We start from the raw sequence: 23,814 nt of genomic DNA on the forward strand, positions 1-23,814 counted from the left end.
TTTGTACTATAATAATACTCTCAAGAAATCAATCATCAGATCAGTTCATGGATATTTTGATAATTATTATCTGCAAGTTGCAACTTGCAACACTGTAATTTAAATATTATTGAAGTTTAAAAAATAACGTTACGTGTGAATTCTGAATGTGATTTAAGTTTTCAGAAAGCTCGTTATAATCTTTAAAAAATTAAAATAGTTTTCTTTATTGACGATATGGCTGAATCTCTGTTTGATATTTTCGGCGATCATATAACAAGACAAGCTGTGAAAAATGTTTCACGGCAGCCGTTATCTAACATTGGTAAGAAAAACATGCTCGTTATTGTCTCTTAATATATACATTATTCATATAAAATGCCCTATTATTATAGAAAATATGGGGAAAACGGTGTCGTCTGGACCAATCAAGCCGAATGAGCCATTGAAAAAAGGGGAAAATAAAAAATCTTTTCTTTCAAATACCGGTAAAGCGTTGCAGAGTACTCCTTTACGAAAGGTCTTTACTCCACGGACAATAAATGTTGGTTCACTAATATATACTGACGCGGACACTAATGTTAACGAAAAAGGCTTCAATTTTGCTGAGCTGGAATTCACTAAGCCGCCATATAAATATGGTAAGTATTCTCGTTTATTCTGAAATTTTATATCTTAATTTCAAAGTTTATGTTATTTTCGTCGTCAATTTCATTATGATAACAGTATTCACTTCTTTTCCAATCCCATTTCATCATTTCTCTTTGTTATAAACTTATATAGTTATATTTCAGTAGACTACAACAATTTAATGTTAGTAATATATATTTTTCAGATAATTATCACAAAGATCTTTTGGACTTTCTCCCTTTACCGGAGCCAGAAATAATCAATTCTGTTTCTCCGCCAAACACACCCCCTCCTATGATTAAAAACCACAGCTTGGAATTTGATTATTCCTACCAGGACGAGTTCTTTACAGGTAAATATAAAAACATTAATTTAATTGGAGCATATGGACTTTTTTAATGTTTGATATATCTGATAATTTTTTTATCATGTGATATTAAATAAAAAAACCTAAAAATATTTTGTAATTAAGTAAACATAGCAAACACATTTTGTATAATAAAAAGTGACAAAACATCATTACCATTTATCAATTTAAAAAAAAAACACACATGCTTTCTACCAGCTGGTAAAAATAGAGGTCTTTGTGTGTTATTGAGATTAATTTTTTTTTAAACATTTTCAGATGATTTTTCAAATGAGAGTATTCCTGATGACGATCTTGGTCTTCCTGATATTTTTTAAATAGTGCTGTAATAATTGTGTTAGGTTACTATGGTATTTATAAAAAAACAAACAGCTATTATTATTTCAGTAATTTAATTCCTTAATTATAATATAACAATGTTACATATTTACATTTGGTTTAAATATAACTTAAATATATGATAACATTTTTGTATGAGATGTGTTTTGTTTTATATAGTTATGAATTGCCTTAAACATTATTGTGGTGTTCAAAAGCATTACACATAAGTTCAACAGCTTTATATGAACAGTATTTTTTTGTTAAATAAAAGGTTTGTAACAAAGAGGTTGTTTTAATTTTTATGAATTTAAAAATAACAAAATTGTTCAGTTTATAATTTGTGTAGTATGTGTTTTCAGAGATTGAAGTAGATAATTATTTTACAATACAAAATTATTGACTCACAAACAAAAAAAATATTCTTAACATAAAAATAACCTTATAAATATTTTAAGTTAAATATTTCTTGCCGAGTAGCTGAACTTTCTTCTCAAATGCTGGGAATGTTATAATAGTGTCCTCTTTGTAGAATGGATTTAAGAGGAGTTTAACATAGGTTTCATAAACATCAGTGAAGAAATTCTTGATGCCATCTTCATTGCGTGCGTCATGTACCATTATAAACCTCATCTGCAACATAAATATAATAATTATAAACAATAATGTGTATACTATTGTCCCACTCACAGAAAAAAAGGTTACACACATTTCTTTAAGACCTTTTTATGAATTTATATTTTGAATAAAACACTTTAATAATTATTGAAATGTTCTACTAAAGAGTATTAAATTAATATTCTATCTAGATAGAACTAGCAGTGTATACTTCAAGTGAACTTATGGAATCTGTATTTATTATTATAGATTATGAGGACAGTTCAACATAAAAAAAACTAATTATATTTAACACGTTCACTGCCACCTAAATTTTTCCTATGCTCATAGCGATGCCGCCATACATAATGCCGCGAACACGCTAAGCGTGTCCCCGGCATCGCTAGATAAATTGTATGGACAAGCGTAGCGTGTCCACTGGCACAGGAACAAAAAAATGATAATTTTTTTGTTAAAACGGTCTTTGTTAGTTAATATTTCTTGTGTTATGCAATAATTAAGGTGTTTAGAATAATGTTGTCAGTGTTTTATCCTGGAATTATGACAAAAAACCGCTTTTATGGTAAGTAAACATCATAATGTAATCAGTGGTTGTAAAACTTTTTAATAAATTCCCACATATCATATTTATATTGGTGTCGAATTTGATATATACTTTTTATCGCGTTATGATTTAGTTCGTATTTCAATAAAAAAATTGTTCATGATATATACTGTTACCTGTTATCTACTGTTGTATCCCTGCAAAGGACGCGGGTCAGTTTGAAAGTAGCAAGGTATAATCAAATAAAATAAAATAGAACTTTCAATACAAATTAAAACAGAGTTTAAATTTCGCTTCATAAAGTGTCCATAAAAATCCACCTTCTTTTTTTGTTTTCTCAAATACATACTTATTAATTTCTAAAATCAATTTTTATCTCACTTGTTTCGTTCACTTTCTTATTAGTTGCTAGAAATGTTCAAAGGTCATAGGATATCGATTCGGTGCACATGTCTTGATATAATAATAAAGAACAATTAAATAAGTAATAATTAATAAACAAATAATTAAAAAATAATCAAGCTTCTTGTAAGCTAAACTCGTTTTATTGTTTCATTACTTCAATTCTTGTAACACGAATTTGAAGTTGACATGAGTTTACATTTTTAAGGTAAATCAGCCTTATTTAGTGTTTAATTTTATATATTTGGTGTATGTATGTCGTAGTTAATGATTAATCGAACTAACATATAGGTACTTGTAATACATAATCAGTATCAACATAACACAAAGTAAGACAATTTAGTATAAACTTTGTCATTAAATAGGAATGGCAGAATTACGGCTTATATAGTTTTCAACCGACTTCCAAAAGGAGGAGGTTATCAATTCGATTCAATAACTATAACTACATTATATAATCGTAAATCGACTTTTAAGTAGTCTAATATTTTTCATTTCATTTAACTTAGGAAGACTCTAAAAAATATGTTGAATACGCAATTATTTTTATTACTTTTTCGTGCATATTAATTTGTTTTAAAATAGTGTTTTGTTTGAAGTCGGTTTTTCTTTTTGCTAAAATTTTTATTTATACTACAAAGGTGTATAAATTTTTATAATAATAGATATTTGTACAAAAAAAATAATGTAACAAAGTTCCGCAAATTTGAGAAAACAATAACAAAATTAGTTCAATTTTCAACAAATTGGTAATAAGCCATAAATAAAATGTGGTTTGTTGAAAAAACAGTTTGACAATCTATGATTATCCTTAATAAGTGAACAAGCCTAGCGTGTCGCCGGCATTACGAAAGACATTTTTTTGTAAAATAAAAAAAAAATATTATTTTTAACGGGCCACTTAAAAACTCAGTAGCTTACCGCTTGAAGATTGCACACAATTAGTTTGAATGAATAATTTAGCCTAGTTTTTAAGATATCACTGAAATTCTAAGAACAAGCCTAGCGTGTTCGCGGCGTGGTTATAGAAATTCGCATGAACACGCTAGGCGTGTCGCTGGCACTGAACGTGTTAAATTATTGATAGAAATATTGTTTACCTGACTAGCAGTGACAAATGCTGAGACAAACCATTGATTGAACTTATCAACAGACTTGAGGTATGTGTTGGTGACCTTCCACATATGCTCGTCAACTAAATCAAGGGCTGCATGAGCTATGAATTGATTCAAGTGTCTGTTGTCTTCCTTCTAAAATCAATATGATTAAGTCCATATAGTATTCCCAATAACTAAGTATGATATGACTATTTTATATTGTATTTAATTGGTGGTTGGGCTTGTGTGCTTCTATGTATTGCTTTTTCTACTGCCAAAACAATGACAAATGTTGTTGTGTTCTGATTAGAATAGGGGGATTTCGTAGTATCCAAGGAACGGAAAATATTTCTAAACAGTACTAATGGTGAGTGGTTGTGACTTAACATCAGGTGGCCCATTAGACAGTGTCAACAACCTTTAAAAAAGGATTAATGATAACTATACTTGTTGTTGTTGGATGAAACTAATTACAGAAATGGATAGATTATAATTTACCTTTACTTCTTTGGTGACGGGAATGAAATCTATTTCGAATATAGGATTGTCCGAGTGGCCCACTATTACAAAGTAATATGTTCCTGCCATATTTAGTTATGAAAAATAACTCAAAACTTAATTGCTCTCGTAATCAATGAACTTAGCACTAAATCTTTACAGTAAATATTTTATAATATTTCCATTTCGTTGGTTTTTTTATAAATTAATTATTTATTTAATGGGTTTTAGTTTTTGTTTTTATCAACTGTCAAAATGTGACAACTGACAACTAATCGCTAGAGCTAGACCGTAGACGTCTACTATTTTTTTTAATATTGACAATTGACAAAATACGAAATCTTTTGCCGAATTACTTTTAAAAAATGCAAATTTGTTGATTCACATAACCACATTTTTAGTATTCATTAAAATTAAACATTTATGTAATGTATTACTATTTATCATTTTCTACATAACTTAAATTACTGTGTTATACATAGTAAAACCTTTCTCTTGTTTCTTTTTTTTTATTATGTACGAAATGTAAGTTGCCTTTTTAAAATATTTGAAGTTAATTCGAACATTTAAAAAATTGAACAACAAATTTGGCGCCAAATAATAAAATATACTTTGTAAAAATTTTATGTAATAAAGTTAAATTAGTCATTCATTATAATTTTCAGAAAATTGGAATTAATGAAAAGATAATGTTAAATACTTATTTCAGGTGATATGACTTATCCTATTAAAAATTTAAGATTGTGGCAGAGCAAAAACTGGGTTAAATATGAATCGAAGTCGGCATATTATCTACTAAGAATACATTTTGATCAGATTTTAATTACTTCAGAGAATAAAGTACTGGAATCTTTGAACGTTAATGGGAAACTCAAGGGTGTCCTTAAGGATGATATTTTAATATTAATAGTTAATAATGTCGGACAAGATGTGAGTTATAATTAGATTAAATTTTTTAAGCTGCTAATTTTTAGCATTCCTGTTATAATGAGTTTGAGGAAGTTTATATTTACCTACTAGAGTTAGAATACCCTTTATCACATAAAACATATTTATATTATTCGTAATTTAAAAGAAGTTTTATGTCAGCGTCAACGATTTTAGTTGATCCTTTTTAATGGAGACTAGCAAAAGACTCAGGTGCATGATCCGGTAGCCTGACACGCCTAGTTTATGGTGCAATACTAAAGCCTTTACATATATTTTCTACAGCCACTGCTGAAAAATAATGTACCAAAAAAACAAAGTCACTTTTTTAATTACTGGACCCAGAATTTGAAATTGGGGTCCGCAGCCTTTTAGATTATCCAACACATTAATTTCAACCAATTATCAAACCACTATCATAAGAGATATATTATTTAATATTAGAATATTATAAGTCGAGATGGCCCAGTGGTTAGAACGCGTGCATTAACCGATGATTGCGGGTTCAAACCCAGGCAAGCACCGCTGTTTCATGTGCTTAATTTGTCTTTAGAATTCATCTCGTGCTCAGCGGTGAAGAAAAACATCGTGAGGAAACCTGCATGTGACAAATTTCATAGTATTTCTGCCACATGTGCATTCCACCAACCCGCATTGGAACAGCGTGGTGGAATATGTTCCAAAAACCTTCTCCTTAAAGGGAGAGGAGGCCTTTAGCCCAGCAGTGGAAATTTACAGGCTGTTGTTGTTGTTATTAGAATATTTGTCTACATTGAGTGTAATATGAAATTATAAGTCTATAAAATTATATGTCTTCCATAAGATAGTTATATACTCTTAGTTTATAAGTATAATTAAAATAAAATTAATACAGGTAAGAAAAATCAAATTTCAATTTAAAGAGAATATTCAAAAATGTCTTCAAGAGCTAAGTGCTCGTCTTCCCATTGTGGCTTACGGTTCAATCAATGAGAAAACTAAGATAACAACAAAATATCGTAAAATAGAGGATGTCATTAAAGATGCTGTAGAAGGCAAAGGTTTGTTTTATATTATGTATTTTATTATGTATCTAATATTTATACTACTCAATAAGATTCAGCGTTTTAGATTATATTTCTTTTGTTTATAGTGAATTTAAATCCAAATCATAAGTTGCCAAAGGATTTCCAAAATTTTGTCAAGTTATGTTTGATTGATCCAACGTTCTCCCAGGTTGTAATTGAAATTGAGAAGATACTCCAAAACAAATAGTATGCTTTAAATATACATTCAAAGTATTAAATGAAATAAAGATATTTACAGCATGTCGACTTTTAATTAATTTTATACTTATTAATAAATAATTTACATATAGAGCTTACGTACATAAACTGAGTAAGGAAAATTAAATACAGTTACTGCTTCATAGCCCTTTGTTATAGTCTTTGGTAAAATGTTATATCAATTAGTATAGAACTTGATACCGGAGTCATAAGTCGGTTTTGGTTGCTAGTGTTTCCGGACCTTAATAATTCTTAAATGTTGCCAATATCAAAATATGTAATGACTTAAATTTAAAAATGTCAAGTTTGAATGAAGTCGTTATTTCGTTGCGATTATTATTTTGAATTATGTTATGATTGAAAACAAAACAATCTCTAAAACTTTTTAAATAATTAAATTAAACTGCATTTTGTAAGTAAGCTAAAATGATGTCAAATAGATATGTAACTGGGCAATCTTCAGCAATACGGAAATCAAGGTAAGATAGTAAACAATGAATTTAATTACATAAAGATCTTTCGTTGTTAGTTTCACTTAAAAACTTTTTAATAAAGTTCACTTTAAATGAGTTTGGAAATTCCATACTGAAAACTATTAGCAAAATTATCTTTACAAAGCGCTGGCCATACATAGACCCTCGGACCTAGAAGTCCGTGAAACTTTTTTAATGCTCACTGAACTCTTAAGTAGCTAAGCAATGAATGATAAATGTGAATAGTTAAATGGTGATCTTTAACATCGTTTGTGGGGTTTTGTGATTATTGTAGGCTGGAAGGCAAGCCATCCTTACTACCAAAACCGCGACGCCCTGGCTCTACAGACAGGTTGTCAACTGAGGCTCGTCGGCCGTCAACCACGGGACATCGTTCTAGCAGCGCAGAGCCCGCGAGAGCAACTTTCGGAGCTCGTTTGAGTAGAGAGGCATCTGCTACAAAACTACAATTAAATGGGGTAATAAATAAATTACACACATGTATATTTAGCTTCTATGCATTTCCAAATTATGCATCAAAGTTTCAACCCACCTAAACTCCAAAGGAAAGCCTGAATAAATGTTTTGCCTTTAATTGTGATGTATAGCTCTACAAGACAATATGTGAAATTCCTAATAAAATCAATACAATAGTTAATATTGTTACTATTTTGAATCTCTAGCTAATGCTAAATGTTCAACTACACTGATGACTAAGATTATCGTGCTTAAAAAAAAACCTGTATGTCACTTTAAACTTTTTCAGAGGTCAAGGTCTCAGACAGGAGAGACAAGATATGGTCAGGCTACCACCACACCTCTTCGAACAACACACTACTCCAGACCTACTACCACACCAGTGGTGCGTAACACATTTGCTTGTCATTAATGTAATTATATTGTCATTTATTTGAGAGTAATGGAATGAAGTCCTACAATTATTTTCAACTTTGATTAAATGTAAACTCTCTGTTTAGAGATGGTGTGACCACAACTATAATACTTTGTTAGCACTTTGCCAATGTTCATAATTTAGTTTATTATTTAGTCCATTACTAGTAATGCAGTGTCGAACTTATGAAATGGTTGTTTTTATTAGCAATATTAAAATAATAAATAACTATTTGTAACAGGGGTCAATAAACTCAAGACCTAAGTTATCCATCTGTGCCTTGAATATGCCAAAATAGTAACATTGTGCAGTAAAGAATAGTTGTACCTAGTAATTTTATAAAAATATAATTCAATCATTATATTATAATGTTATGATTACTTTTAATGTACATCTATGCTTGCAAACGGAATAGTAAAACTTTAATGATGTCACATAGAGAACACCATCGGAGGACCGCTCGAGCCGCAGCTGGCAGACGTCGCTGGAGCGCGCCCTGGCGTTTGTCACGATCAAGGACCAGCGGTGAGTAGCGGGCGGGCTGCGGGGGCTCGGACGGGGTATCGCGGAGGGCAGTGTGAGTTAGGGTTGTTGACGAAGTAATTATGAGGAGGACGAGGAGGAAGAGGAATTTTCACTCGCAAATTTAGAGGGTGCGGATGAGGATGAGGATATTTTTCGAGAAAGAGGATGCGGATGAGGAAGCGGTAGAAAAAGCGGATGAGGAAGCGGTAGAAAAAGCGGATGAGGAAGCGGTAGAAAAAGCGGATGAGGAAGCGGTAGAAAAAGCGGATGAGGATTTTTTCCACCATAGAAGACTGTATTCATGCATATTGATTAGTTTTTCTTTAATGTCGTTTTAATTTAATAGTAACTTTAGTATCACGCACCTATCTTCTATTGGTAAACCTTCATTCTCATCGTCACTATTTGATTGAGAGGCTACCATTTCGGCTAACATTGAATCTACAATCTTACCCGTGGAAGCGGTGGTTGTGCGGCAGGATGTGTCTACTACAGCTCCAGATTCGTCATAAATTCCTCTTAAATTTTGAGGAGGCGATAGCGGAAGAGTAACCCAAAATATTGCGGAACTGTCGCATTATGACGAAGCGGAAGAGGAATCCTCAGCAACCGTAGTGTGAGCGCGTGTGTGCGCGTGTGTGCGCAGGCCGCTGGCGAGCGCGGCGTGGCAGCGCGCGGAGTGCGCGCGCGTGTCGGAGGCGCTGTGCGCGCGCGGCGCGGGCGCGGGGCTGCTGCGGCCGCTCACCATCGCGCGCTTCGTGGACGTGGTGGGCGCCCTGCTGGCCGCCGTCTCGCGCGACGCCAAGCTCTCCTCCGACAATTATGTCACCAAGGTACTACTCTAGTTAGCGATCTTTTAAATTGCTGAGATTCTATTTACTAGTACTAACTAAAACTTTAATTAAAATTATTGGAAATATTGGTATCATATGAGTGTAGGCTACTATACTATATGGTAGCTTCACTTAATTATTAAATGACGATCCAAAAGTGCTTGTAAAAGCCCACTTGAGTCAGTGGCGTAGCTAGGTGAGGAAGGGCCCCGGTGCGGTGCATAGAAAAAGACTTTGGCCCTCTTCCCCACTTTCCCATTCCTCTTCAACTAATAATTACCCTTCAAAATTATAGATACCAAATAAGAATTTTTTTGCGCAGGGTCGTGATTTTCTATCTTCAGAAGCTTAAGGTTTAGTTTAGATTGCCCCCCGAACTCCAGGGCCCTAGTGCACTGCACCACCTAGCCCCATGATAGCTACGCCACTGACTTGAATAAAGTACATTTTGATTTGATTTGATTATGACATAATCAGTAACGATGTATTCTGGCAGCTTCCGCACCTGTCCAAGCGGCTGCTGTACCCGGGCGCCGTGTCCAAGTCGTGGCTGCGCACCGTCAACACGCTGCACGCCTTCCCGCACGCGCTGGCGCTCATCGCCTACTTGCTCGACCTCGTCGCGCACATCGTGAGTGCACTCCCAGTGTCCACTATCCGATTACATCAAAAGTGGCTACTATATATTATATTATATTATTATACAATTATATATTTATGGTATTTTTATTTATGTATAGTATATATACATATATATTGTATCTATTTTTTTATGTATTAAATAATTTGTACACCCCAACCATCCTATCTCTCTCCTCTACCAAAGGTTGCCTGGAAGAGATCGCTGTTTTAGCGATAAGGCCGCCTTATTGTACATTTTTCTGTTTCTTGGTTTTTGTAAAATTGTTCCTATTATTTTCTCTATATTGGTGTGCAATGAAGAGAATATAAATAAATAAAATAAATATATAATTATATGATTGAGCAAATAATTAAACTTGTAATTATTGTTATTAGAATATGGTTAATTCTTGAAATATACATATTTTTTACAGGAAATGCCAGTCCTAGATGAGTGGCTCTACGTTGGGAAAGACGAACTGGCGTGTCTCCGACGTGACTACCTTTATAAGTGTTGGATCAGGTAATTGTTTTAATATGTAAGGGCAATATGTACTTTTTATTTGCCTTAAATTTAAAACGTTGTTTAATATTGTTATTGCGTGTTCGAAAAAATATTTTATTAAAATATTGTTACACAGGTTTCAAGATCCCGGGCATCAGTTTGAGGATTTGAATGAGGATTACCTGGAGAATCTGAAAGTACTTCTCGGAAATGACGAGGAAAAGATAGCAGAGTTGCAGCAAGTTATTAAAAGTTGGTATTTTTGTATACAAATATCGTTAATCAGAAATGTCATTATGGAAGCCATAGGCGTAATGGGTTTTGAGTTTTCAGTATATTAAATGCATATAGATGCTATAAAACATTTTTATACACTTATATCTAGCACAAATCTACTTGACTTCATTATATGGCTATCTGTGTTAATTTCATCCATCAAAGCCAAGTTTGTGGTATAGAATACATTACTAAGGAGTATAATGTTATAATAACATTTTATCGTGCAATAACACTACAATATCTTACTCTTTCACCGTGAAAACCGTCAAACTCTGGAATGCACTACCCACTGATATACGGCAGTCTAAATCCTTGGCAATATTTAAGCAGCGTTTGAGAAACTATTACCTATCCATATCTAAATAATGTATGCAAGTATGTAATAATATGTAGTTTATATTTATGTATATATGTATGTATATTTTGATATATATTATATTTCTATGTATGTATTATTGGTATGTAGTTATATGTAGTTTATTACTATACCTTAGTATAAATATTATTATATTGTACTTTTCCTCATTTTTTCATATATTTTTCTTCACTTACCTGTTTTCGTTCTAAGCTCCTATCACCAAAGGTTGTCTGTGAGAGATCGCTATAAGCGATAAGACCGCCTTTGCGCACCATGTACTTATTTTATGTTTTATATTTCCCCTTTTTTTTCCATGTGTTGTGCAATAAAGCATTTTAAATAAATAAATAAAATATCTGTGTCCAGAGTACGAGACGTGCCTGGAGGACGAGGCTGAGAAGAGCGCGCGCGCCGACGAGCAGCGCCGCGTGGCGCGCCGCGACGCGCTGCTGGGCGCCCTGCGCGCCGCCCGCGCCGCGCGCCGCCAGCACGCCGAGCGCGCGCGCGACCAGCGCGACCGCGCGCTGCAGCACGCCGCCGCCGCGCGCCAGCTCGACCTCGACGCGGAGCGCGCCGCCGCCGAGCTGGAGCGCCTGCGCGCCGACCTCGACGCGCAGGCGCTCTCCGTGGCCGAGCGCGCGCGCCTCCTCGACGACGTCGACTACGCGGCGCGCGTGCACGACTCCAAGCGCGCGCTGGCCGACCAGATCGCAAAGGTCCGACCGACCCCATCAGTGAAACTTTGTCCCTGATCGTTCCATATTTCTGACTCACGCATATTTAATTCCGATATCAGATGGTGATGAGCAAGGAGACGGAGCTGGCGCTGTGGCAGAAGAAGACGCTGGACAGCTGTGTGGAATACAAGCAGGGTCTCATACATCTCTCCGCACACCTGCCCGAGTTGGCCGGGCTCGCCGTCGACGAGAAGTGAGTTTGGCCTGAATTAGGCTTATGCCATTTATTACGATTATTTAAAAATTGGCACTTGATCATATTGTGTTGTACAAATATCTAAAACTACCGTTTCTGAGCAGGGAGCTGATGGGAACGGAGTGCGCGGCGCGACTGTGCGAAGCAGTGGAGGCGCTTCGCGAACAGGCCGCACGTCTGTCCGCAGCACGCGCCGACTGCGCACGCGCACGATCTGCGCTCGCTCGCCGACGCGCATTGTTACTCGTTAGTGTGCCCGACCTGTGCTACAATATCAACTCAACGAAATGACTAAATAAAGTGACTGAATTAATAAGAAGTTTCTAGTTTGATATTTTTAATGTATTTTTCAATTATAGGAGGAGGCTCGCACAAAGATTGCAGAGATGAAGTCGAACGTTCAACGCGAGCAGCAATCTCTGGACGCAGAATTGAGCAAGGAGGCTTCCGAAGCTGCTGCTTGGACTGCCGAAGAATTGGAGGTAGCCGAAAGGCTGGAGAAGCTGAGGGGATGTCAAGAGGAGTATGCGAGAGTAGACAGCGAACTGGAGTTCTGGGAGAAGCAGGATTTGGAGTAAGTAGGAATACGAAGGAATTAGCTTCAAACACTATTACTTCTTTTTGTAAGTTAAAGTAGTAACTAGATTTCTACATGTTAACATAATAATCCCAAATATGCTGGCTCTCCTAATATTACAACTTTAAAAGTATATTGAGTAATAAATATTAAACATTAACAGCCTGTAGATTCCCACTGCTGGGCTAAAGGCCTCCCTTTGAGGAGAAGGTGTGGAAAATATTCCACCACCCTATTCCAATGCGGGTTGGTGGAATACACATGTGGCAGAATTTCTATGAAATTTGTAACATGCAGGTTTCCTAATGATGTTTTCCTTCACCGCTGAGCACGAGATGAATTATAAAGACAAATTAAGCACATGAATCAGCGGTGCTTGCCTGGGTTTGAACCCGCAATCATCGTTTAAGATGCACGCGTTCTAACCACTGGGCCATCTCGACTCAATTTCTACATGTTAACATAATAATCCCAAATATGTTGCTGGCTCTCCTAATATTACAACTTTAAAAGTACATTGGGTAATAAATATCCTATTATGATATGATAGTTAGTTTTGTTTAGTGTAGTCTTCATCATCATCATCATCAGCCCGTTTTCGTCCACTGCTGGACATAGGCCTTTCCCAGTGCACGCCACTGTGGTCTTTCTCCGGCTAGTATATGTCTGGTTTAGTGTAGTATATGTGTTAATTCCTATCGGTCAGATGGCGCACACGGCTGGCGGAGTTGGAGCAATACATTGCGAGCCAGAGGACTGAAAGCAAGCGGATGCTGGAGAGCGCTCGCGAACGCCGCATGCGACTCGTGCTCGCCAACCTCGCGCTCTGGAACGAGAAGCTGGGCCGAGACTGATGCAACTTTGCTTACGATCAGTTGATACCACCAAATGTTACTGTTTGTCTAAGTTGTGAATAAGAAGTGTTGAATTGTATGAAGAAGGAAGAATGTTTATTTAATATTGATTAATGTAAATAAATAATTAATGATATGCATTTAATTTGTTTTTTATTTTATAAATGAAATAATTGTAATAGTTGAATGTTTTGTCAAATTAAAAAAAAACGCCTCCCGGCTTCGAACGGATGCAGGTTATTATTAATTAAGGAAATTATGAGATATTACTATAATTTATATCAAAGAATAGAGGTAAAACAAAATCAATTATTTTGCAATTATATTTATTTCTGTGTATCTTTGTAAGTTCTAATATTCCTAATGTACAGGAATTGTAGAGATACAAAATTAAAAGTTTTAAGTCGAGTGTCAAGTCGCCTTGTAATTTTATTTTTGCACTGGGTTGTCGAATTTATACCACTTAATTTATAATAAAAAAAATACAATTTTAAATTAAGAAATAACATTTTATCTCTATCGTAGGAATCATCTCACAATATTTTCACTAAAATTCATTTCGACACTACTTTCAATATCATTGCAGTAAGTCTTGAAGTCGCTCTGCGCCCAGCCTTGGCCGGACTTGATCTTGGCGGCGGGATCGATGGGTTTGGGCGGCGGTATGGGGGGCTTGAACGCCATCTGCGACGAGTCGTACTGATCCAATATTTGCATGGTCGTTCTGAAATTATCATTAAGTAATTGTTACAACGAATAATTCGTGTGATATTAAAATAGTAATTCAAACTTTTTAGATTTTTGTTGTTTATTATTATTTGACGCCATTTAGAGGCAACGAATCACGTGTTGGTTAGTGGTCATAATTACTAGTAGATATTGATATTGTAGAATTACTTATATTATAAATCGTTTTGAGATCATTATTCTACTTAGAGCTCCAAATTGAGCACTATATTACAAAGTATTATTGTGTAGTTGTAAAACAACTAAGTTTAGCCGCCAACACGAAAGTAAAGTAAAGTAAAGTAACAGCCTGAAAATTTCCCACTGCTGAGGTAAGGCCTCCTCTTCCATTAAGGAGAGAGATTGGAACATATTCCACCACGCTGTTCCAATGCGGGTTGGTGGAATGCACATGTGACAGAATTTCGATGAAATTAGACACATGCAGGTTTCCTTACGATGTTTTCCTTCACCGCCGAGCACGAGATGAATTATAAACACAATTAAGCACATATATATAGTGGTGCTTGCCTGGGTTTGAACCCGCAATCATCGGTTAAGATGCACGCGTTATAACCACTGGGCCATCTCAGCTCAACCAGCCAACACGAGCTTGTAAGAAACAGACCACCAATAGCATCTATCGATGCAATCAGAGAGGACAAGTATAGGGCATGAATAAATAAAGCTACGGCCACACACAGCGAGGCGAGGTCGTGCGGGCGGCGTGCGAGCAGCGCGGCGGCCACGCGGCGCACGTGCGGGTGGTAGTGCGCGCGCAGCACGCACGCGTCGTGCGCCGCCGCGCAGTGCGCGCCGCTGTGCTCCGGCGACGGCAGCAGCGGGTCGTAGCGCCCCGACCCCACCACCTCCTCCGTCTCGAACAGCGAGCCCAGAGACTTGTTTTGCTGGAGAACATTCAAAATCAAAAATCAAAATCAAAGTATACTTTATTCAAGTGGGCTTTTACAGGCACTTTTGAATCGTCATTTTACAATTAAGTGAAGCCACCACCGGTTCGGAAAGTAGATTCTACCGAGAAGAATCGGCAAAAAAATCAGTAGTTACTCGTTTTTTAACATTTAAAAAATACAAAATCATGTTAATTAAATACAATTATTTAAATTAATATAAATCAACGGAGTGATAGAGCTCACCCTGTGGGTTTTATGAAAAAAAAATGCACAAGAATACCCTAGTAAGAAAAGCAAGGAAAGTAATTTTAAAATTTATTAATGAGGTATATTTATCTACTTGGTGGTAGGGCTTTGTGCGAGCCCGTCTGGGTAGGTACCACCCACTCATCAGTTATTCTACCGCCAAATAACAGTAATCAGTATTGTTGTGTTCCGGTTTGAAGGGTGAGTGAGCCAGTGTAACTTCAGGCACAAGGGACATAACATCTTAGTTCCCAAGGTTAGTGGCGCAGTGACGATGTAAGGAATAGTTAATATTTCTCATAGCGTCATTGTCTATGGGTGATGGTGACCACTTACCATCAGGTGGCCCATATGCTCGTCCGCCAACCTATACCATAAAAAAAAAAAAAAATTATGAAAAAGCTAGTTCACGAATAAGGAGAGGACAAGGGATAGGGTATAGTGTGTCGAGTGTCGCACCTGCAGCAGCGTGTGCAGCAGCGCGAGCGCGGCCAGCGCGGCGTGGTGCGGCAGCTGCAGCGCGGCGCTGAGCAGGCGCTTGGCGAGCGCCTGCAGCACGGCCGCCGGCACGCTGCGCGCGCGCGCCACCAGCGCGCCCAGCGCCGCCAGCGCGCAGCGGGCGCTGCCGCTCGTGCCGCCTGCGGGTGCAATGGTGATTACTTTCTGGGATCGAGCTCATTGTGAGGTGTGTTGTTGACGATAGGGAAGATGCAATATTTTTATTTTTGTATTTATTTTAAAGAACTCCATATAGCATAGACCACAACTATATTAAAAATCTAAAACACTGTAATTTACGGCAAAGAATGAGGTTTTCAAATGTCAATTTAAATTTTCGCGCGAAAACGGCACTATATGTCGTATGACGTCACTGTTGTCTGTGAATGCCCTTTGGTCGTACTTGTCCTCGCTGGTTTTCATTCTTATGCATTTTTCTCGACCTATGTAATACTTTTTTTTTTGTAATACTTTTTTTGTAAAAATTTAAAACGGGCTGTCGATACCACGCAAATAAGCTTTGTTGACATATGTTTGTGCCTATTTACTTCAATAAGTTTTTCAAATAAATGGTTTTTGACAGGACCTTCTGACACAAAACAGAGATAAAAGTGGTTTCAAGCTGAAAAGAGGAATCTGAAGTCTGCTTTCACAAACCCAACTTCCATTTTAATTCGAAAAACGCAATTAATTTTAGTTTCAATGTTCATTTTTTTACAACTATAACCTCAAATATGTAGTCATTACAGGAATGACGTCACTGAACGCTCTATTAGTGTTTTAAAATACGTTCCATTTCACGTTACTTTAATTCGTAATTATTGTTAAAAAACAAAACTATATCAATTATTAACCTTGCAGTGGCCCTTCTTTTATATTTTTTTAACATTTCAATAGCAAATTTTTCATGAATATTATATTTGAATGTTCCCTATTCAATTAAAAAAAAAAAAAAACAACCGGTATAAGAGACTCACATAAACGGGCTATCCGTCTGGGCGTCATAGTAGTAGCACGTGCAAACTATCTCGACATAGCCCCAAGAAGAGAGGAACGGCTACCAAAGATTTTTTGCCACTAGTGATTTAGATGCATCACTGAGTCCCCTGTGAAGCACGAGTGCGTTTTTGCATGGGAATAGAATAATATATTAGCGTGTGGTACCGGCGTGCACGGCGAGGAGACCGTGGTAGAGGTACGCGTGGAAGTGCGCCGGGTCGACGTTGAGCGCGTCGCCGGCGCCCGACAGGATACTCAGCACGGTGTTGACGCAGAGCAACTTCTCGTGCGCGCCCACCTGCTCGTCGCGCAGCAGCCGCGACAGGATGGCCACCAGGTCCGAGTAGTACTCCAGGTTGATGATGTGCGTGAACCTGGAAAGAGTCGAGATGGCCCAGTGGTAAGAACGCGCGCATTTTAACCGATGATTGCGGTTTCAAACCCAGGCGAGCACCGCTGATTCATGTGCTTAATTTGTCTTTATAATTCATCTCGTGCTCAGCGGTGAAGGAAAACATCGTGAGGAAACCTGCATGTGACAAATTTCATAGAAATTCTGCCACATGTGTATTCCACCGACCCGCATTGGAACAGCGTGGTGGAATATGTTCCAAAGCTTCTCCTCAAAGGGAGAGGAGGCCTTTAGCCCAGCAGTGGGAATTTACAGGCTGTTGTTGTTGTGTTGTATGTCCTTCCTTGGAAGTCAAATTTGCTTCATACCAAATTTGAAAAATGAAATTCGGTTCAGTGGTTTGGTTGTGAAAGAGCGACGGACAGACAGAGTTACTTTCACATTTATAATATTAGTATATATAGAATTTAGATGATATATAGAATTTCGATTCCAGGATCGACCGGACGACCGCATCTTAACGTCGCCCCGACTCGATCACAAACCCATCATAACTCGATGTCCGAGTGGGGTCGCTTGGGCGCACCTGGCGAGGCCGGTGAGCGCGGCGGCGAGCAGGCCGGGGCGCGGCGCGGCCTTGAGCAGGCGGAAGTAGATGTGGAAGAGCGCGCGCGCCACGTCGGCCAGCAGCGCGCGCCGCGCCGCCGCGCTCTCCTGCGCGCGCGTCTCCAGCAGCTCGCGCTCCACCTCTTTCAGCTTCTTGGCGCGCTGCGCGGACACATACCAGTATAGCACGAGCTCAACACTTGTTATAAAATAAATGAGAGAATAGGCCATTTGACTGGTTTTTAAAATCAATTTTATATTACTGAGTAGAGATTAAGGAACATATTTGCCGAAAAATGTCATATTAAAAATTCCATATTTAAATAACGCGCGAAAACGCTACTTGGACAATATGGCGCTGCAATGGGGTCGGTGACGTCAGTTTGCTGTATTTTAATCTGTGGTACATATAGTAGAAAAGCAAGGTTTACAAGTGACTTCATCATAAGCCCGGTCAATCAGGAGCGTTTCGTGTCACGTGACAAACGTTTGAAAAAATGCATTTTTATTTATTTATTGATATTTGAATAAATTAAGTATTATTTTCAAGTTTCGTTAGTAAATAACCATTTCCAAACTCATAATATACACTGATTACAATAATTCACAATTTATTTTTCGGATTGTCAAATAGCCTATTAAATCCTTTTCGCGCGGCCGCACTTGACCGAGTCGATATCGTCGCACCACGAACCTTCTTCTCCTTCTTAGACAGGTTAATGATCCGCTTCTTATGCTTCTCTTCTTGCCGCTTCTTGTTTTGCAGGTCGGCCTCCTTGTCCAGGTCCACGTCCTTGATTTTCAGCGACAGCAGGCAGTCGAGCGCTGAGGGGTGGATGCGGTCGCCGCGACGTTTCACCAGCTGATTGATAAGGCGAACGATCTGTGAAGTTGTGATGTTTCATCAATTTCATGGGCCGTCTTGAACAAGTCGACTGTCGCGTCGACAAAGCGGTATAGGGTTCGAGTTAAAGACGCCAAGTTTTTGACTCCAAGTGAAGAATCCTAAACGGAAAGAAAATTCCGCAGAATTTTTTAACTTTGCCTTCAAAAATTCAACCCCTTAGTTAAAAAAAATCTTTAAGAAATGATGTTATCTTAAACTGCTCCGGATGGTAAGATAGGTAAGACAGGCACTGACGGTGAGCGTGATCTCCCCGCGGCGGTCGGCGGCGAACACGGCGACCGCGCATGCGCACACGAGCTGGCGCACGCGCGCGTCGGCCGCGCCCAGCAGTGGGACCACGCTCTGCGCGATGTTCGCGGCGTAGTTGAAGTCGGGCCGCGCCGACAGCATGCCGCACATGCAGCGCACGCTCACCAGACCCAGCGACACCGCCGCGCTCTCTGCCGCCCTGCCGACACAATCACACAGCGGCACACATGTGTAATCGAACGATTGAACGCTGTCATTTGTAGGTCGCTTTTTAGCAACTTTGTCCTATCTGTGACGTCACGACCACACTCACTAACTCGATAGCGGTACACGTGTGTAATCGAACGATTGAACGCTGTCATTTGTAGGTCGCTTTTTAGCAACTTTGTCCTATTTGTGACGTCACCGGCCAGCGAGGCGCGTTGAAGCAGCGTTTTAGAGTAAGGCCCAAACGCCCCCCAAAAGGGGAGGGACTATCTTTCAACACACTTTTTAAAGAGGATTGTGAAGCAAATACGGTCATAAAATGTAACTCTTCTGTAAACAAATTAATATTTATAAATTATTACCTTTTATTAAAAAAATCTATATTCATATTAACAAATACAATTTTATTCACACTATCTGACTATCCATCTTACATGATTTTCAGTAGCGTCATAGAAAGTTAGGCTAGAATTGAAAATTTCTTCTACCTAACTTTCTATGACGCTACTGTAAATGATGTAACTGAACTGATCATTAATTGGTCAGTTTCAGGCTGTGATGTAACAGACAACGAATGAGGATTCAGATTAAGGCCAGACCGGCTTTAACGTAACTAATACATATGAAAAATAGTTGCGCAACTCACCGGTTATCACCTTTCTTGCGTCTGAACACGTTCGCCGCTTTCTCTAACCTCTGCAGATATCTCTTGTAGAATTCCAATAGTTCTTTTTCGTATTTATACAATGTGAGTGTGTCCTTCTTTACTGGAAATAGACAAAATAATTAAATAAACTAAGAAACATTGTATAGTATTTAAGTATTTCAACTATACTTTGTCTTCTTCTTTCAAAATGTTAAATAATTAACGACGAAAAGAGACAAATGAGTGTGTATTATTCACTCCAAATACATTTATAGAATTTAGTTTAATAAATCTATTATGTACAAAATATATGGATGAAAAAATAACAAAATGTCGCACGAGGATCTGCTTGTGTTTTAGAAGTGTGAGTGTCAGGTATAAGTCACAAATTTATAGTCTATGACCGCCTTCGAGTTTTAAGCCTTATAATTTTATTTCTTTATATAATAACGGTTTGTCGTGAAAGAGCAACAATCAGACAGACAGGAGTTACTATCACATTTATAATATTACTATAAATAATGTCTGAGGTCACTTATATACTTACGTTTAACATCTGAATAATCTTGATGACGTATCTTGTAGTCGGGCAGGATGTCGCAGAATACTTCAGCAGCGGAGATAGTGGCCAGCTTACGCACTGAGATCAGATTCTGTGATCCATCTTTAAGTCGTTCATCCATCAGATATAGAATTGGGAACAAGTTTTTCAACTGGAACAATTAAATTATTTATTAGTTTTCTTTATGTAATTGAATAGATTATGTTGTCATTTTTTTTTATTTGGCGGTGTTAACAATGGTATAGGTTTTCCATGCACAAAAATGGCTAACCATCAGAGAACTGAAACTGACCTTTCTTTAAAGAATGAAATTTAAATATTAATTAATTACTATCATTTTATGGAATTATAAGTTTATTTACTACTTTATTTATATTTTTACATGGTAGGCTACTAGATATCCTTATATAGGAAGAAATATAACTATGCTAGTTATGTCTACACACCAGTAAGTCATAAAAATTTCTTTTCGAAAATGTTCAACAGTTATATTTCAGCCAATTTATGAAGAGCTTAATCAATTACAATTAAACCTGCCTCATAAATCACTTGTTACTTTTGTAGGTTTTAATAATTTTATAACTGAGTTTCTTTCGCGTTTTCTTCTCAGGTCAGGGCTTTTTCCGAACTGGTGGTAGTGTTTAATTTGATTACCAATAAGTAAGTGCAATGCTTCTACATTGAATAAAGGCATTTGAGTTTGAGTTTAATATGTATTAATGTATAGTACGACACAAATTAGATGTAGCATCGGAAAATGCAATGGAATGAAAATAAAACCGATTACTGCCGATATACACAACCAATAGAAATAGCTCTCTATCGCGCCATTCGACGCTATTCGCCACTATAGATTCTCGCGTCAGAGAAAGCGAGTGCATGTATATCGACCCGTCAAATTGACGAATATATTGGGTCATATGATATTACAAGTTATTACGTTTGTGCAAAGATCATATTCGCATGAGACATAAATATTGATAATTTGGGATACCGTACTTAATTCGGATGTGATCGGTTTCACGAATTTTGCCGATGCGACATCTAAGTTTTGTCGTACTATATGTAATGTAATAATAAACACCTTTTTTTCTGGACTCTCCAATAAAGATGAGCATAGAGCTCCTATTCTGAGCTTCTCATGATTCAATCTGTCACGTCTTTGCGCCATTAATTCAACTGTCGTGACAACATCTTTGTCTCCTGCTTGTTCTTCCTCAGCTGTGACCTCCATGCCAGAATCTGATTCAGAATCTGCTTCCTCATCATCAGATTTTTCTTCATCTTGCTCATCATTTTCTTGCTCTGTTTCAGATTCTAAATAATCATAATTAAACGATATAATATATTAGTCAGATAGTAATAAAAAATTACAAGATATTGAGTTCATTTACTATAATTTATTAACCAATATAATTAGTTAAGGATAAAATAGTTGTTTCTCAGGATAAAATAAATCACCTTGTGCTGAGTTTTTACTTCAGACAAGAGAAAGCAATTTTTTTTCTTCTTTATTTAAAGAGTTTATTCCTTACAACGAATATGCCACTCCGTAAAATTAACTATAGAGTAATTAAAGTTAAGTTAGTGAATACTACTTATAATATTACATTGTCCTTCCTATTACTATAAATAAATATAAATATAAATAAATATGAGACAACATCACATACATTACTCTGATCCCAATGTAAGTAGCTGAAGCACTTGTGTTATGGAAATCAGAAGTAACGATGGTACCACAAACACCCAGACCCAAATCAACATCGAAAACGAATGGTAATCTACGTCGACTTGGCCGGGAATCGAACCCGGGACCTCAGAGTGGCGTACCCATGAAAATCGGTGTACACACCACTCGACCATAGATTACTAAGCTTAAAAAATTTTATTAATAGAGAAGCTTTTTCTGTATTGGGTTCCACTAAAATGGTATTTAAGTATCCCACACATGATTTTAATTGAGATACAAATGGAAAAATAGCATTTATATGTTACATTGTGGCATTGAACGATATTGTGTTAAATTACAAGTCATACTTTTTAGCAACAATTAAAGCCTTATCTCTTCCTGTGTTACAGAGATGATTGTCTTACATACTTATTAGAGTAAAACCTACCTTCACATTCTTCCACCCTTTCCTCGATACCCGACTTAGTCTTAATAGGTAATAGAGTTCTTATTTTTTTGGTTGGTCTTTCAGCCTGTTCTTTCTCGTATTTCTCTTCCATGTCTGTGTCATCCGTGTCACTCTCAGCGCCGCTGTCACTGTTTGCATTTCTGGTAGGCTTGGCTGGCTTTGGTAATTTCTCTTTACCTCTTTTACGTTTTGATCCACGTCTGAAATAATTTTTAAATTTAGACTTTGACAACTAGTTCCTGTTATTTATTTATAAAGTTATAATAATAGATTTTTACGTTTTGTAAAGCAATAATATCTGACCCAATCTTTGACTTCACCAAAATCACATTCAGCCTTTTGTTAAAGCAGAAAATGTATAACATTAATATAAGATTTGAGGGTAACCAAAAAATATGACGACACTCTGCTCAGAAAGTGGTGACGTACGGGGGAAATCAGTTACACTGACTAATAGAAAAAATTGAGTTAATGGGCTTGTTATTTTCAAAAAGTGTCATATTCATAGTACTATCATTAATGATAGTTGTAAAAAGATTTTAACCATTGCTGGTTATTGTGGAATTTACATTTATTGCTCCTGTTTAATCTTTAGAATGTTCCACCTGTCTTTCGTTCTATAATCACAGTTTGAAGGCAATATGTATCAAGTGTTGTGGGTATTTGTATATGATATGATACTCACTTATTCTCCTGCTCTTTCTCAGGTATATTAGACAAGAGCTGAGGCTGCTTCGCTATTCTAGAAGTAATATACCGCTGTTCGTCCTCGTCCAACATATCGGCCCATTCATTGCTGGAAGATTCACTTTCACTGCTATACTCCAGCTGATTTTGTGTCGGTTGCTTCTGTTTCTGCACCTTTGTTCTGTGTCTCTGCAGCTTTAGTTTACCCTGCTTCTTCATTTTATTTGTAGTTTGATTGTTTCTTTTAACTTTACTAATCTTCGCTTTGCCTTTTTTCTGAAATATACAATAGTTTATGTAATGAACCTGTAAATGCACCAAAATACAAATCAGAGAGATTTCGAATACGTACCGCCATTTTTGTATATTTGTATTTAGTATTAAATATAAATTAAAACTTTTTAATATAATGAAAATACAAAAATTATCAACGTGAGTTCTCTTGACACTTATCAGTTTGACAACTAATAAAAGCATGCGTTTCTGACAGTTGATATTCTTGATATTTACGTTTCGATCTTCAACAAACTGTAAAGTAAATGGTTGACGTTATAGAATATTTTAATTCACCGGTTTGCA

General features: G+C 36.9%; 4 protein-coding genes across 4 annotated transcripts; 2 read left to right on the plus strand and 2 right to left on the minus strand.

Moving 5' to 3' along the window:
• Nucleotides 1-93: 93 nt before the first annotated feature.
• LOC124538987 lies at nt 94-1,454 on the plus strand. The gene is made up of 4 exons (XM_047116282.1): nt 94-304; nt 375-620; nt 815-961; nt 1,235-1,454. The coding sequence occupies exons 1-4, from the start codon at nt 217-219 to the stop codon at nt 1,291-1,293; spliced, it is 540 nt and encodes a 179-aa protein (XP_046972238.1). The 5' UTR covers nt 94-216; the 3' UTR covers nt 1,294-1,454.
• LOC124538988 (trafficking protein particle complex subunit 2) lies at nt 1,454-4,731 on the minus strand. The gene is made up of 3 exons (XM_047116283.1): nt 4,454-4,731; nt 3,959-4,108; nt 1,454-1,927 (listed from the first exon to the last, which is right to left on the minus strand). Exons 1-3 carry the CDS (start codon nt 4,541-4,543, stop codon nt 1,748-1,750), a joined length of 420 nt encoding a protein of 139 aa, XP_046972239.1. The 5' UTR covers nt 4,544-4,731; the 3' UTR covers nt 1,454-1,747.
• Nucleotides 4,732-6,955: 2,224 nt separating this feature from the next.
• Nucleotides 6,956-13,568, plus strand: LOC124538822. The gene is made up of 13 exons (XM_047116031.1): nt 6,956-7,124; nt 7,414-7,597; nt 7,885-7,980; nt 8,450-8,535; nt 9,182-9,368; nt 9,865-9,999; nt 10,424-10,512; nt 10,631-10,746; nt 11,498-11,847; nt 11,928-12,061; nt 12,169-12,310; nt 12,424-12,638; nt 13,348-13,568. Exons 1-13 carry the CDS (start codon nt 7,072-7,074, stop codon nt 13,493-13,495), a joined length of 1,935 nt encoding a protein of 644 aa, XP_046971987.1. The 5' UTR covers nt 6,956-7,071; the 3' UTR covers nt 13,496-13,568.
• Nucleotides 13,569-13,983: 415 nt separating this feature from the next.
• On the minus strand, nt 13,984-23,705 carry LOC124538878 (nucleolar complex protein 3 homolog). The gene is made up of 13 exons (XM_047116122.1): nt 23,588-23,705; nt 23,234-23,511; nt 22,528-22,748; nt 21,492-21,724; nt 20,393-20,558; nt 19,846-19,966; nt 18,978-19,191; nt 18,531-18,719; nt 17,817-17,998; nt 17,044-17,252; nt 15,841-16,019; nt 14,924-15,129; nt 13,984-14,219 (listed from the first exon to the last, which is right to left on the minus strand). Exons 1-13 carry the CDS (start codon nt 23,591-23,593, stop codon nt 14,024-14,026), a joined length of 2,400 nt encoding a protein of 799 aa, XP_046972078.1. The 5' UTR covers nt 23,594-23,705; the 3' UTR covers nt 13,984-14,023.
• Nucleotides 23,706-23,814: the final 109 nt, after the last annotated feature.

Source organism: Vanessa cardui, chromosome 21 (genome assembly GCF_905220365.1).
Source record: "Vanessa cardui chromosome 21, ilVanCard2.1, whole genome shotgun sequence".
Classification (NCBI taxonomy): Eukaryota; Metazoa; Arthropoda; class Insecta; order Lepidoptera; family Nymphalidae; genus Vanessa; species Vanessa cardui.

Bases quoted from the DNA above. Each gene is read 5' to 3' on its own strand.
- LOC124538987 (XM_047116282.1), top strand. From the start codon at position 217: ATGGCTGAATCTCTGTTTGATATTTTCGGCGATCATATAACAAGACAA. The intron at 621-814 runs GTAAGTATTCTC...TATATTTTTCAG, and splicing joins TAAGCCGCCATATAAATATG to ATAATTATCACAAAGATCTT. The intron at 962-1,234 runs GTAAATATAAAA...AAACATTTTCAG, and splicing joins CCAGGACGAGTTCTTTACAG to ATGATTTTTCAAATGAGAGT.
- LOC124538988 (XM_047116283.1), bottom strand. From the start codon at position 4,543: ATGGCAGGAACATATTACTTTGTAATAGTGGGCCACTCGGACAATCCT. The intron at 4,109-4,453 runs GTAAATTATAAT...TATTGATTTTAG, and splicing joins CCGTCACCAAAGAAGTAAAG to AAGGAAGACAACAGACACTT. The intron at 1,928-3,958 runs GTAAACAATATT...TTTATGTTGCAG, and splicing joins CATTTGTCACTGCTAGTCAG to ATGAGGTTTATAATGGTACA.
- LOC124538822 (XM_047116031.1), top strand. From the start codon at position 7,072: ATGATGTCAAATAGATATGTAACTGGGCAATCTTCAGCAATACGGAAA. The intron at 8,536-9,181 runs GTGAGTAGCGGG...GTGTGTGCGCAG, and splicing joins GTCACGATCAAGGACCAGCG to GCCGCTGGCGAGCGCGGCGT. The intron at 12,062-12,168 runs GTGAGTTTGGCC...GTTTCTGAGCAG, and splicing joins GGGCTCGCCGTCGACGAGAA to GGAGCTGATGGGAACGGAGT.
- LOC124538878 (XM_047116122.1), bottom strand. The intron at 21,725-22,527 runs GTAGGTTTTACT...ATGATTATTTAG, and splicing joins AAGGGTGGAAGAATGTGAAG to AATCTGAAACAGAGCAAGAA. The intron at 16,020-17,043 runs GTACCACACGCT...TTGCACCCGCAG, and splicing joins TCTCCTCGCCGTGCACGCCG to GCGGCACGAGCGGCAGCGCC.